Below are 14,312 nucleotides of genomic sequence, written 5' to 3'. Positions count from 1 at the left end.
ATGTCCATATATCATATATGATGAGTGCTCATGAAAAAATGGATCCAAATTTTTTTTTATTCATGTGATTTAAATGGTTTAATTTAAATTGGGTAAACAGCTGTTGAGGATTGTTTTAATATGTGAACAAAAAAGGAGGTTAACAGATCTGTTTGTTTACTTTCACCTTTCCTTTTCATTATATTTAATAATTCTGTTCAAGATAATGTAAATTGATCAGAAAATTGTTTTCTTTTAGTGCCTTCTGGAATGTTACATAATTTTTTGAACTGCTTGCAGAACTTGCCTGGACTATGTATCACTTGTATGCATTGTGAACTCACTTGTATGCATTGTGAACTATCTGTCGGTGCAGCGACTTGTGGTAGTGTTGGGGTATTTATGCTGATGGTGTCATCAGTGGTACAATTTTTCCAAAAGGAGTCGTCAATTGGCTTGGTGTATCTTCCTCCCTTCTGCTTGTCATGGTCGTTCAGCTAAAATTTGGGGGCCTACAGAGGTGAGGCAAAGAACCTCACCCCCCCGCTGGTACGAAGACCTCTACACAGGTGTGGCTGTATACTGGACCGGTAGTCAGTGATGGGTAAGATCCAATTGCAATGGTACCAACCTAAGACAGGAGGCTGACGCCTTGAGGTCAGCTCATCCGATAACGGGTAAGAACCATATGTACTATTGGACAACCTGAGGCAGGCACAGTCCCTAAGCCACATGCTTGTTGTTTAAACAGAGAGGGGGAGATGTTGAGAGCCACAGCCGAAGGGGCCCCAGCAAACTTTCAGACTGCCAGCTGATGATTGGCTCACAGCGGCCCCAGCAACATCTAGCTGATTGGCTCTTCCCATTCCCATGCACACTCCTTCCCACCAGGATGCCCTCACTGCCCTCTGGCTCAACTGCCCCTCTCTTGGACCTAGATCCTGGAACCCATCGTGCAAGGAACAGGATGGGTCATAATTCCCTGTGCCTGTCTGAGCTTCTTCCAGCATCAAGGAGAAAACATTCTGAGGGCTTGGTCTCCCTCCCTGAATCTCCAAGATCCATCTCGGGGCCTGACCTGGACTGCAGCAGAGCCAGGCCTCTGTCCACCACCTGCTACCCCCCAGCCTGAGTCAGCCTGTCCATCAAGCCACAGCAAGGCTGAGAGAGCAGGAGATATTTTCTCTTTCATCTTCCATCGCCCAAGGTCATGGCCAGGGCACTGTGAACAGAAAGGAGCTGAGCTCTGAGGTTGAGCCTCTGCCTCCATGAGGACACAGGGCAGGGAATTTTTCTGGGGACAGGGCAACACAGCCCCCACAACCTCCCTTTTTCAAATTATAAAACATGCCCTCCAGGAACTGTTCCATTTCTTAGAATTATAAGAACCTGGCCTCTTCCTTTTCTAATTCCCATGATAGGGCTGAACTCAACCCTGCTGAGAACTTCTCTAACAGAAAGTCACAGTTTCTGAGACTAAACACTTTGTGGATCACAGGGTGAGGCAAGGATCACCTTGAACTGGGAGGAAAAGACTATGGAAGGAAGAAGAGGGACAGAGGTGTTCTCTGGGGCTAGGAGAGACCCAAACTCTCCTCCCAGGGAGGCAGGCAAGGAAGAAGCTCAGCAGCCAGAAGCCCAGAATGCAGGCTGAGTGTGGACAGAGTGAGAGCCCAGCCCCCAAGGCCCAGATACACGCCTTCCACAGCAGGGACCTGTCTCCCTTCACCCGCCACTCTCAGTGCCTCCCCTCCCCAGCCCAAGACCCCTACTCAAGCCCCATGGACACAGAAAGGAGATGTGCCTTGAAAAGAACCCATTGTCTCCTGTGGAAAATCTCCTTTCATATAATAGTACAATTTTTGTAGAGGCTTTCCTGGTCCAGGCTAGCACAGCTGCACACGGTAGCATACAGGAGTCATTCCAGCCACTCAGGAGGCTAAGGGAAGAGGATCTCAAGTTTGAGGCCAGCCTTGGCAATTTTAGCAGGAACATATCTCAAAATAATGAAAACTACAAAGTTCTGGGTCTGCAGCTCGTTGATGCAGTGCCCAGTGTTCCCAGCAGGCTGGGCCTGGGTTCTGACTCTGCCCCATTCTCTGCCCAGGAGGAGCACACTGGCCCCCTGGCCAGCTCAGCTGCTGTAGGCACCAGCTGGGGACAGGCAGCATTCCAGCTGGACCCACCGTGGTTGCTGGCTCCTCTCACGTGGCTCCTGGGCCTGAGTTTCTGGCACTGATCACATTGGATTAGCTGAAGAGCTAAACGTCCAGCAGAAGGACTGTGGTCTTGCATTCATCACCACCCTGCACACCCCATGTTGTCCCTCACCTGCCATCCCTTCAGCCAGCAGTGCTCCCCCCAGTCCTTCTGCTCAGGGCTGTGATATTCTTAAAAGTGGCTGGCACCCATGGGCAAACTGAGATCACCTGGTTCACTGTCACCCACTCAAAGATGTGGGGACTGCCCTTGAGGCTCTGGATATTGGTGATGTGAGGGAATCAGCTGAACCTACCCCACTCTCTCTCTCAGAATGAGGATGGGGAAGGCCTTGAGGAGGGCCCCACGCAACCCTGAGGACATTGGCATGGAGAGGCTGAGAGAGGCCACGTGTCCACAGGAGCAGCATGGGCTGTGGAACAGCAGGTCTACAGTGACGCTGTGGACTCCTAAGATGGAGTCTCCTAGCTGTGGTTCCAGTCCCCCTGTGTGCTCACCCTGCAGCCCTGTCTTCCTGAGAGCCTGAAGAGGACATCCGGCTGGCCTTGCCTCCTCCACCACCCCACAGTGAGGGTGCTGAGCTGCTCCCACTCTCTCCCGCCCCTTGCTGTTAAGAAGTGGGTGTCAGAAGAGAGAGGCTTATTAGGGGCTTGGGAGGGGTAGCACAGGGTGTCTAAAGCAGCAGCCTCCTCACACCAGGGAGTAGGGGTTTGGGTTTCCTGTTGGGCTACAATGAATGCACTTCAGACCTGGGGGGGAGAGGAAGGGACGGTTTCTTCCCATCCTTCTGGCCACGCAGGCTCCCTGGGTTCCCAGGGTGTGGAAATGTCTCTGGAGGCCTGTTCCAGGTGGTGTGGTTGTTTGGAAGTTGGTGGAAATATTTTCCTGTTCTGCAGATGTTCGCTCCTCATTGTGGGGGGTGTCCTCAGAGCCCCTCATTCCTTGAAACCCTTCCCTAAGGCTCTGTCCCTCCCTCCTGCCTTCCCCACACCCTCCAAGTCATGGTGGTTATTATTTTTTTCCAGTATCAGCATATTTGCTTGTTTCACTTTCTCTCCTCTCTCCCTGAAACTTGGGGACATTGGAATGTTCCCTGAGCCATCAAATCCTCCTGAATGCACACTGGGCTTGGATCTCTCTCCCTTCCAACTGATTTCCATATCTAATCATCTCCTGGAAGTGTGCCCAGCACTTGTTGGAAGATAAAAATTTTATGTGAACTTTGACCTTTGTTTTCACCTAACTGAAGGCTTGGGTAGGTAGTTACAGGAAGACGAAAAGCTAAATAAAAGAAGTCTGGACCTCCAGCCAGCAGCACACAGCACATCTGGACAGAAGCATGTCTTTGGTGAGTCCCCAGAAAGGGTTTTGAACCTTTGATTTTCAAAGCAACAGTGACAGTTATTGGAAATATGTGTGCTGTCCTTGTTGGCTCCAGCTCAGGTGTAGAGGGGACGGGAAGGGAAAGGGGCAGGTGGGCTGCAGGTCTGGGGCTCTCACACAGCAGGAAAGGAACCATGGTTTGGGTCCAGGAGCCCAGAGGCTTCCCTGCCTCAGCTGCTGTGTGGGGTTTGGTCTCCTGAGTGCTGGCTGCCTCCTGGTACCTCGCTGAAGGCTTTTCTTTACCCAAACCAGGTTTCATGAAGCACCTCATTGGGACGGGTCGTGACTCAGTGGTAGAGAGCATGCCTAGCACACGTGAGGCACTGGGTTCCATCCCCAGCACCACATAAAAATAAATTAATAAAATGAAGGTATTGTGTCCATCTCCACCTCCCCCGCCCCCCCCCCAAAAAAAAAGAAGTAGAAGAAAACAGGCAATGATCTTCCAGTTGAGATCAGAGGAATTCTCAAATGATAGAGGGGCATTTAGTTTCCAAAGCATTTAGTTCTGTTTTTTAAATTTAATGACGTTTTCTAATTTATTCACAGTAATATGTGAATGTATTTGCCTTGTTTAAGAAACAACAAGCAGAAAGTCCAAGGGACATCAATAGAGGAAAGGGAGGGGGTGGGAAGAGGGAAGTGTTGGGGGGGGGTGTTAGGGAGTGACACTGCAAATTATATTGCTATATTGGTGCAGGTGTGTATAGGCAACAGAACACTCATCATTATGTACAAGTATAATGTCCTCATAATGGCATGTTGAAGGACCATTTTAAAAAAGAAAGAAACCAAAATCCAAGTGGAAGCCCTGAGCATGAAGAATCAGCCCTTCTCCCAGATCCCCTGTATTCTCTCTTTCTGCTGAAGCAGTTTGGGGTGCGCTCTGCCAGATGGTTCTATTCACGTGTATATAGCTCCCTTATAAGTGCTGACTTGTAGCCTTGTATTTTATGGTGGTTTTTTTTTTTTTTTTTGAGAGAGAATTTTTAATATTTATTTTTTTAGCTTTTGGCGGACACAACATCTTTGTTTGTATGTGGTGCTGAGGATCGAACCCGGGCCGCACGCGTGCCAGGCGAGCGCGCTACCACTTGAGCCACATCCCCAGCCCCTATGGTGGTTTTTAACTGGGTTCCCTGAGTACAGTTCATCTAGATATACTTGAATCTTTCTCATTACTTAAACCTGTTTCCTAGAACCAATCTGTTGTATTTCAGTACCTGTGTGCTGAATTTTTTTCTAGTACGAGGGATTGAAACCAGGACCTTGTGCGAGCTAGGCAAGTGCTCTCTATAAATGAGCTACTTCCCAGCTCTTTTTAATCTTCATTATGAGGCCAGGTCTCCTACTCGCCCAGGCTGGCTTCAAACATGTGATCCTCCTGCCACAGGCTCCCAAGTCACTGGGACTACAGCCATGCCTGACCACTGCCAGCAGTCATTACCTTTCTGATGCTCTGATCATCCCACCTTGGGTCAAGCTGACTCCTGATCCTTGCTGCCAAGGACTTGAACTCTCAGGAGATCTCCCACCACCTCCAGACAGCTGTACCTCTCTGCAGCAGCTCAGCTCCCTGGCAGGGTGCATTGGGCCCAGAGGCCGGGCTCAGCTGAGTTGGGGGAGGGCAGCCGGTTGTCTCAGTGTACTCCAGAGGTACAACTCACTCATTTGAACTTCAGAAGAGAACCCCTCCCTTCTGGCTTCCAACCACATCTGGCTTTCTCTCTCTTGATTTTGGCCTGGAGCCCAGACTCCAGCTGCCCCAGCTTGTCTGGGACCTTCTGGGAAACCCTGAGATCTTGGTTTCCTCTGGCTCTTCTGCTCTCTAGGCAAGTCACCTAACCATCCTGAGACCCAGTCTTCTCATCTGTCGAGGAGGGTGATGGTAGTTCTTGCTCGAAGGATCATGGACAGTGGGGTCAACTGTTCTGCAGTGTTTGGCAGGTTGGGGTCTACCTGTGGGCGCTCTGTACTTCATAAGCATCACTGAAGCCCAGGCTCATGGCTGGTGACCTTTAACGATGCATTTTGGACCTCCTTGGGAATCATATCATAATTTGCTGATACAAACATTCTCTGTGCATAAAATGAGCTCTCTGCAGCTGGCGCACATCACTGCCCCACACTCCTGTGATGCAGACCTACCGCCATGGTCCCTCAGAGACACCCCTTCCCATCTCCTCCTTGTCCTGAGACCTTTCTAGGCTAGCAAGCACATGGTAAATGGAGAGGAGAGGCTTCCCACCTGTGTATGGAGCAGTCTCTCTTCTCTGATTCCTCAGGTGATGAGCACAGGGATTCTGTGGGACTGGGTTGTGATTTTTTGCAGGGCAAGTTTTAGAACATCCCATACAAAGGCCCCCTCTATCTGTGTCGGATTTTTCTGTTGCAGGACAGAACAAGTCCAGAACCTGGAGACCTTATTGAAATTTTTCGAGGCGCCTTTGAGCACTGGGCAGTCTATGTGGGGAAAGGCTATGTGGTGCATCTGACTTCACGAAGTAAGCATGGTTTCTCTATTAAACACAAGGGCTGAGATCAAGAGTAAGAACGCAGGCACAGTTATGTGCTGGTCCTCACACCGCCTGGCACAGCAGGCTCTCAATCAGCACTTACTGAATGAATCGGCTCTTTGCTCTGGCTGTATCTCTGCTAGTCCTCATTATCAGTGAGTTCAGGAAGAATTGTTGACCTGTTTCCATTTTAGAGCAGGTTCAGTCCCAGTTGATCCTTCCAAAGGTCCAGTCCCCTGTGTCTGTGGAGTTCTGCAAGGTCAAACAACAGTAGAAGGAATTGATCCTTCCAAGAGTTTATACCTGGCTGCAGAGAGCAATGGACAGGTGTGGGCTTCCAACCTCCCCAGGACCAGCCTGGAATCCTGCTCCTCTGCCTCCTGACTGTGTGACCTGAGTGTGTAGCTTCACCTCAGTCAGTTCAGCTCTACCTCAGAAGAGTAGGGATAGGGATTCCTGTCTCCCAGGTCATGAGGGAGAGAAATGAAGGAGGGCAGGGAGAGCCTGGTGCAGGGCCTGGCCAGGTGTGGGGCCTCCTCCCTCTCTGTCCCAGCATCATGACTTTAAGGGACACACGAACATGCTGGAAACCCCACTCACCTGCACACAGAGGAACACTCTTCAGTCCTTCAAGTCACTAGTAGAGTGGTGTGGACATGCACCTGTGTGCACATAAGGAAGTCAGTCAAGTGAGAGACATTGAGACCTTCTGTGGCACCTACAGCAGCTCACAAACTCAGAGACTTTGAACAGAAAATGACAAAGAGCTCAGCTCACAGCAGTGCTCACACTCAGTTGTTAAAGCATCATTGAGGGAGTGCATTTGTCCCTGAGCCTGGCCACTAGGAACCTGCCCTCCTTAGGCTGTGCTGCTTCGGGTGCTCCCTGGTTGGTGTCCAACCCCTGGGACAGCAGCAAGGTCCTGCTCACAGCAGGAGAGGGAGGTCTGTCTGGGTTAGAGCTGGCTCTGGGGAAATCAGGACAGTGTCCAGTTAGGGCTGCATGTCCCTTTGTTCTTGTTGGTTTGTTTGGTTTGGTTGAAGCCCTGGGGGTTGAATCCAGGGTGCTCTAACTCTAAACTACACTTCCAGCCCTTTTTAAAATTTTATTTTCAGTCAGGGTCTCACTGAGTTACTTAAGCTGGCCACAGTATGGCCTCCTCCTGCCTCAGCCTCCGGGGTGTCTGAGAATACCGGAAGGTGCCTCCACACCATGCCTAGTTATGGGGTTTTGGGCTATATTCAGTCTGTGGCCTCCTTTCTGTTTCTGTTTAAAAATCCCCAAGATTACTCTTGGTCACCAAATGTTTGTCCTTCAGGGGACGTTGTAGATGGTAAACAAGGACTCAGCAGATCCTTCACAGGGTTATGTGAATGAAGTTTTGGTGGCTTAGTGCTCATAGAGCTCATCTGTAAGGGCGTGTCTTCTAACAAACTTCACCTCCCTTGAGAATACACCACATGTACAGAATGTTGTTAGTACAACTGGTGGAGAAGAATACTAGGTGCTTGGGAACCTTCCAAAGCCAGGTTTCCAGGAGCCCAGACTTAATCAGTTGATTTGGGAGGCATGTCTCCTGATCAGGTCTCCTTGGAACCATGAAGTACCTGGATCCATCCTTTAGATCTCTCAGGGCCTGGGTTACTGCCCCACGTTCATTGTCTTAGAAGCAGCATTTTCCACAGTAAGAACTTCAGTTCCTTCTGTGGAGCAGTTAGGCTTTTGAAAACCTTTTTCCTGTGGAGGTTTGAAGCTAAACTACTATGTCAGGCTGTCTTCTCGGGGTTGTAGCTCAGTGGTAAAGTACTCTCCTACTACTCAGCATCACATAAATATAAAATAAAGATATTTTGTCCACCTAAAACTAAAAAATAATTTTTTTAATACAAAAGAGAATTTAATGTGTTGTTAGAACCTTTTTCAGGCCTTGAAGAAATATTGGTCATGGTGTTTTCTAGTTCAGAGATTTCCACTTAAATAAAGAGCATGCTAAAAAGAAAAATAATACCCAGTTTCTCTTCATGATCGGCTTTGAAAATTCTTGAAAAATTCAATTATGGAGGAATATTTTATGCATAATGATCTCAAGGTGAGAATTTGATTAACATTTCAAATGTCATATGTGGTTATTGGGGGTGAGAGATATCCCAGGCTGCAGCATATAGCTCCCTTAGAAATCTTTGTATATCTTATTACTACAAATAATGAATAATCCAATGTGAAAGAGACAGAGAGAAAATGTGCATGTTTGCAGGTAGATCCCATTACCCACCACCAAGTGTATTTATGAATACCATGATTATTCTTGGCACCTTGGCATTGGCACAATGCCTGGTTGAATGACAGGGCTTTAAACCAGGGTAAAAGTATACCACATTCTTACAAATTTGATAGAAATTTCCACAAGTTCCACCCCCAATTAAATATGATTGATTCCTTCTCCAGACATGCCCTGAGTATTGGTCTGAACCGTGTGCACAGACCAATATTGGTCTTCCCTCTGCCTCATATAATGCTACTACAGAAACACTCCATGTACTCACAGAGATTCCACTGATTTCCAGTATGGTTCCAGTGAGTTTCTTGATAGCATATTTTCACTTTCTAATTTTAGTTCTGAATCATTCAACACTGGACTCCAGGACCTCCCATTTGAATCATTGGCCCAATGGCATTGTCCCAGCTGATAGGGGCTGGGCACCTGCTGAGGGCTGGCAGTGCAACCTGACTTGGATGTTGCCAGTGATCGGGGGTCAGGGACTGATACAGCAAATCCAAATGCCTGAGTCAGGCCCCAGGACATTAAGATTTCCCAGGCAGAGGGGAGGCAGTGAAAGCATTGCAGCCTCCCTGAGCCGCCCCTGGGTGGAGGGCTGCTTACAGCACTGCTCCAGCTGGGAATGAGCGCTGGGGGAGGATGCTGTCCGGGGGTGGGGGGAGGACAAAACTTTCTGAAAACCACTTCTGTCTCAATTTGCAGTGAGGCTGTCTTGATTGGGGACACTCTGTGCCTCTATGGCCCTGCCCAGGCCTGAGTCCACTGTTTCCACAGGTGAAGCGGAAGGACCTAGCGTGAGCGGCTTGGGTTCCGTCCTGGGTAACAGAGCCATAGTGAAGAAGGAGCTGCTGTCGGTGGTGGCCGGAGGAGACACATACCGGGTCAATAACAAGAGCGATGACAAGTATGAGCCACTGCCACCCAACGAAATAGTCCAGCAGGCTGAGAAAATGGTGGGGAAATGCATGCCCTATTCATTGACCAACAGCAACTGTGAGCACTTTGCGAACAAGCTGCGGTATGGAGTTTCTTTCAGCAACCAGGTGTGTCTTCAGCCTGTGTCCCCTTCCCTGGGACCAGACCATTCCCCACCTGACAGGGGCTGGGCACCTGCTAAGGGCTGGCAGTGCAACCTGACTTGGAGATTGCCCATGAGCAAGGGTCCGGGAAGCTGGCAGAGTGAGCAGTGGGGGCCAGGAGAAGGGGACCCTGGTCATGTGGCACCCATTTTTCTTGCACAAGGTCAACAGGAAACCCTTCAACTTTTATGGGCCAGCTTGTCCCTCTCCTTAATCTGCCAGGGTCACTCTGTAGCCTGAGAGCAGCCATAGACTCTGTAAACCTACAGGCGAAGCTGTATTCCAATAGAGCTTGATTGTTTACATTTATTTACTTTTGTAGAAATAGGTGACAGGCAAGATTTGACCAATGGGACATTGGGTAACAAGTCTTGGTTTAAAAGAACTTGAAGTACTGGGGCTGTAGTTCAGTGGCAGGGCATTTGTCTGTGCATGAGACCCAGAGTTCTATTGCGAACACCACACACAAACACACACAAATAAACTACGAAATATTACATTATACATTTTTAGGTGACAATCAAACAATTCAAAGATCATAAATATAAAATATTTACAGATGATATAATTTTGTGCATTTTGTATCTATGATTTCATTCCAAGTTTTCTTGACAACCTTGGAGTTATACAACTGGCTTATTTAATGTGTGAAAAATGTCTTCTGCATAATTCAAATAGCTAAGCCCAGTGTTATTGTAAAATTGTCAATCAAATCAGACAATTTTTCTAGTCAAAAACTGACAATTTTTCAGTTCACATTGAAGATGTTAATGCCCATCACCATGACACCAGCTCACATTGTTTCAGGAGGCCTCTCTGTTGGGTTGGGTTGTTTTTTGTGTTTTGTGTTTGGGTTGTTTCTTTTTTTGGTACCAGAGATTGGACCAAGGGTAGTTAAACACTGAGCCAATTTCCCAGCCCATTTTTAATATTTAACTTAAAGACGGGGTCTCTCTAAGTTACTCTAGGACTTCACTAAGTTGCTGAGGCTGAACTTGAACTTGTGATCTTCCAGCCTCAGCCTCTCTAGCCACTGGGAGTACAGGCAGGTGCCACCATGCCCCACTGAGCCCTCTCTGTTGACGGTATGTGTTCTTGAATCCCCCCTCCTGGGTGTCCAGGGATGTTTGTACCTTGGCCTGTGCCCCAGATTCAGGACAGGGGGCACTGGCTCTGCTTTGGTAAGGTAGGAGAAGGGCTGGGTGAAGAGGGGAGATGGGCAGGAAAAATCCGTGCCTCCTGGACGTGAGGGCCCCAGGCTGATAACTGGGAACTGCCAGTCAGCTGTGGGAACTGGGGTGAGTGAGACCTGCTTTTTGCTGTGACCTTGCTGAGTCGGTCCCCATCCTATCAGCTGGGAGGGTAGACATGTGTCTGGACCCAGGGGTGGTATTCTGGGGGGGGGGGGAACTGCCTCGTTGTGCATCTAAACCCACTTCCAAAGGTTGTACAAAAGCCTCAAGGATCATGTCCCACCCACAGGTGTTTTAGGGGTGGTTGGCTCTCTGCTGTGCTTCTAAGGGTTCAATTCAAGCAAGACTGGGGCACTCAGTGACGGCTGTGCTGTTTACTTTCTCCCTGGCCTGGGGTTCCCCTTTGGGAGCTTCTTCTGTAGGTATCTCAATGACTCACCTCCTCTCCCTCTCCCTCCTTCCTTGTCTTCTGCCCTGTCTCCATAGGAATCTCCCCCTCTGCCCGGCTCCAGCTCTTTCTCCTTCCCTCTCTGTACACAGTGTGCTGTGGGCACTGCAGAACTCTGGGCCCCTAGTGACTCTGCCCACACTTTGCTCTGATAGACCACTAACCTCTAGCAGGGCCCCTGGAACATGAAGCTCTGTCTGAGAGAGTTCCCAATCCCCTTTCAAATCCCTGTTTGGGAAAGTTCTATTTTTTTCCAAGCAGATGGGCATTAATTAGTGACAGGGTCACACTTAAGGTCAAACTTGCCTGGCATGTGTTATTTTTTCCAAGCAGATGATAGTTGCAAGACCTCCCTGTCTTAGTACATTTGTTAAGCTTTAACTAGGAATCCTTCCTCTGACTCTATGAGACACGGAGTGGAAGATAGGAAGCTCACACAGACACAAATAGTGACCTTACAACTCAGAAAGGTCTTTCTCCAAGTCTGAGAGGGATGCCTTTGGAATGTACTCATCAGAAAACCAGGGCCTCCTGCCATCTCCACCCAATAGTATGATCTGAACTTTAATAGTTGCCAGGGAGAATACTCAGCTGGCCTCATTGCATTTACAGGGTCACCCTTCATCATTTTTACCTCCCTGACTCTAGGGACACCCACTCGCCCCCCTCCCCCCACCAGCTTCCCATCTCCCTTTGAAACACCCCTCACCTCCCTGCCCATAGTGTTTCCCTCTGGGATGTGGTGAAGAGGACAAGGACAGGGATCATGGGTCTTCCTGAGCTGCAGGTTCCCTGTGCCAGTATCTCTCTCAGACTCCTGAGGTCGATCCTGACACCCCGCCCTCTTCTCTTCTGTTGCAGGTGCTTAATGGAATCAACACATTTGTTACTAAGGTTTTACCTGCTATTATAGAATTCTTCTCCGAGATGGGGGCCAGAACACCAAAGAACAATCAATAAGTCCAAGGCCTTATGTTGGCGGCACCAGTTAACCGGGTAATTTGAGCAAGCTGGTTTACAGATTTCACTCTCTTTTGTAATCATGAGCACTTGGTTTAGTGGAGCTGAATCAAAGCACAGGAAGCCTTCATCTGAGGGAAACACTTCACAGCACAAATGCTATTAAAGACCCGGTTGCACAATGTTATGGTCTCAATGTTTGTGTCCCATCCCACCCCAGATTCATATGTTGATTCCCTAACCAATAACGTGTGGTGTTCTGAGGTGGTGGCATAGGGCGGTCACTAGGTTTAGAGGAGGTAAGGAGGGTAGGACCTCTAATGTGGGGTTATAAGCAGAAGAAGAGTGAGCAGAGCTCTCTTTCCCTCCCTCTGCCATGTGCAGCCCTAGAACAGGGCCCACTGCCTGCCAGGAAGAACCTCTCTACACCATGTCAAGAACTTGGATATTCCAACTGCTGTGATTTCAATTTAGTTTGTCCCTTAGAAATCCATGTTGTAACACAATTCCCCTAAAGATGTGGGACCAGGGTTAATTTTAAGAGGCAGGACAAGGATTAATACATTCATGTGGTTAGATAATTACTAGATGAGTGGGTGGGTGGTCTAGTGGGTATCTAAGGATGGGTTTCCTATAAAAAGCACCTTGGCTCCATGTCTTCGCTGTTCCTTCTTTTGTGATTCCTGCAATGCCTCAGGACTCTGCCAGCAGGAAATCCATCTCCAGGTGTGGCCTGTTGACCCTGGACCACACCATGAGCCACAACTTCTTTTCTTTATCACTTACCCAGTCTGGGGTGTTTCATTTTTAGCAACAGAGAACAGACTAAGATAGCAGCCCCCAGAGCTGAACTGTGCACAGTAGAAGTCTGTGGTCTAAGCCACGCCAGCTGCAGCCTGCTGTCACAGTCTGTGCTGGCTCCTGGCCCTTCAAGCTTTTCTGCTTCCTTCCTCTTCAAGGTAATTTTTATTGAAGTGGTGTGAGGACACACACAGGTCAGCAAGGAGACTGACCTGGATGACGGGCAAGAAGGGAAACCACCGGGTCAGCCAGGGCTGGTATCTCATGGGCTTGAGTTGTGTGGAAGAGTCTTGACCTTGAGTGTGACCCTGTCACTAGTGCCCACCTGCCTTCCTCTGGCCACTCTTGATGCAAACAGTGATTGGAGTCATTCCTTCCCTCCGCTCTCCATGTCTTGTCTCTGCCTGTCTCTTCCACCTCCTCAGAGCTCCTGCTTCCTCACCACATCTGCTGGGCACTGCCTCTCCTCTCTGATCCCACATTCCCCTCTGCTCTGCTTTCTGCCTCAGCTCAACACCACTGTTCTCTGCTACCTGCTCCCACACTAGTTCCTGGGAGTATCTGTTTGGCCAAGAGCAACACACAGCTTGGCCTGCCCATTGGCTGCCCTTTCATCACTTGGCCCACTAGGCCAATCGGCTCTGCCCAACGGGGTTCATCACATAATTCCCACATGGCCACGAAGCAGTTTCACTTGCAGAGGATTGCAGGTCAGGCCAGGTCCGTGACTGAAGGTCTGTGACTGAAGGTCCTGGTTCAGGTGCAGTGGAGAATGATATGTGGGGGCAATCCTGGCTCCAACTTTGGCCCCTCAAGAACTGCAGAGAACCTGGATCTTGCACCAGAGGAGATCCATCGTCTGGAATTAGCAACTGGAGCTCACATTACTCATAAGATCTGATGCCCCAATATAACACTGTTATTTGTAAAATTTAAAAATGTGTAAATCAAACCTTTTACTAATTTTTTCATGGATAAATTGCCCATTTTCTTAAAAGGTATCAGGATTGGGCAGCAAGTAGCAAAAGTGCTATGTCCTTTCCAGCCCATTCTCCCATGGCCAGACTCCTCTGTCTGTGCTCTGGTGTGGGGGAAAGGAGACCAGCTCCTGTGACTACTGTGTTTGCAGAACCAGTTCTGTCACTTTTTTTCTTCTTTTTCTGCAATTCTGGGGGTTGAATCCAGGGCCTTTCACATGCTAAGCAAGCACTCTACTACTGAGTTATTAGTAAAACCATCTTTTAGAGTAATTTACATCACACACACACACACACACACACACACACACACACACAGGCATTTATTAAACAGGTGATCACCAAGGAGTCAATGGGCCACTCATGCATCCTGTCCTGAAAGCTGAGTGAAGACACAATCCTCTCTCCTTCTGGGTGCTGTATCTGTACCTTACATGAAAGCTTCACTCAGTGCAAGATGCTGTCTTCCAAATCAGCA

At 48.8% G+C, this 14,312-nt stretch overlaps 1 protein-coding gene across 2 annotated transcripts in view; it reads left to right on the top strand.

The window, feature by feature from the left end:
- The window catches only part of LOC143392973 (phospholipase A and acyltransferase 3), a 52,533-nt gene extending 39,073 nt beyond the window's left edge, over positions 1-13,460 (top strand). Inside the window, exons 5-6 of one of the 2 annotated variants that reach the window (XM_077108916.1) lie at positions 11,958-12,092; positions 13,016-13,460. In XM_077108916.1, coding sequence (XP_076965031.1) covers positions 11,958-12,056 — 99 coding nt within the window. In that variant the 3' untranslated portion in view covers positions 12,057-12,092; positions 13,016-13,460. Of the gene's footprint in view, positions 1-11,957; positions 12,241-13,015 lie in introns of those variants that run through there. The other variant, XM_077108914.1, reaches the window with a different exon arrangement.
- Positions 13,461-14,312: the final 852 nt, after the last annotated feature.

This window comes from Callospermophilus lateralis, chromosome 2 (genome assembly GCF_048772815.1).
Source record: "Callospermophilus lateralis isolate mCalLat2 chromosome 2, mCalLat2.hap1, whole genome shotgun sequence".
In the NCBI taxonomy this organism is placed as follows: domain Eukaryota; kingdom Metazoa; phylum Chordata; class Mammalia; order Rodentia; family Sciuridae; genus Callospermophilus; species Callospermophilus lateralis.
Note: the sequence above shows the minus strand (reverse complement) of the source record. Positions and strands in the feature narration are given on the sequence as shown.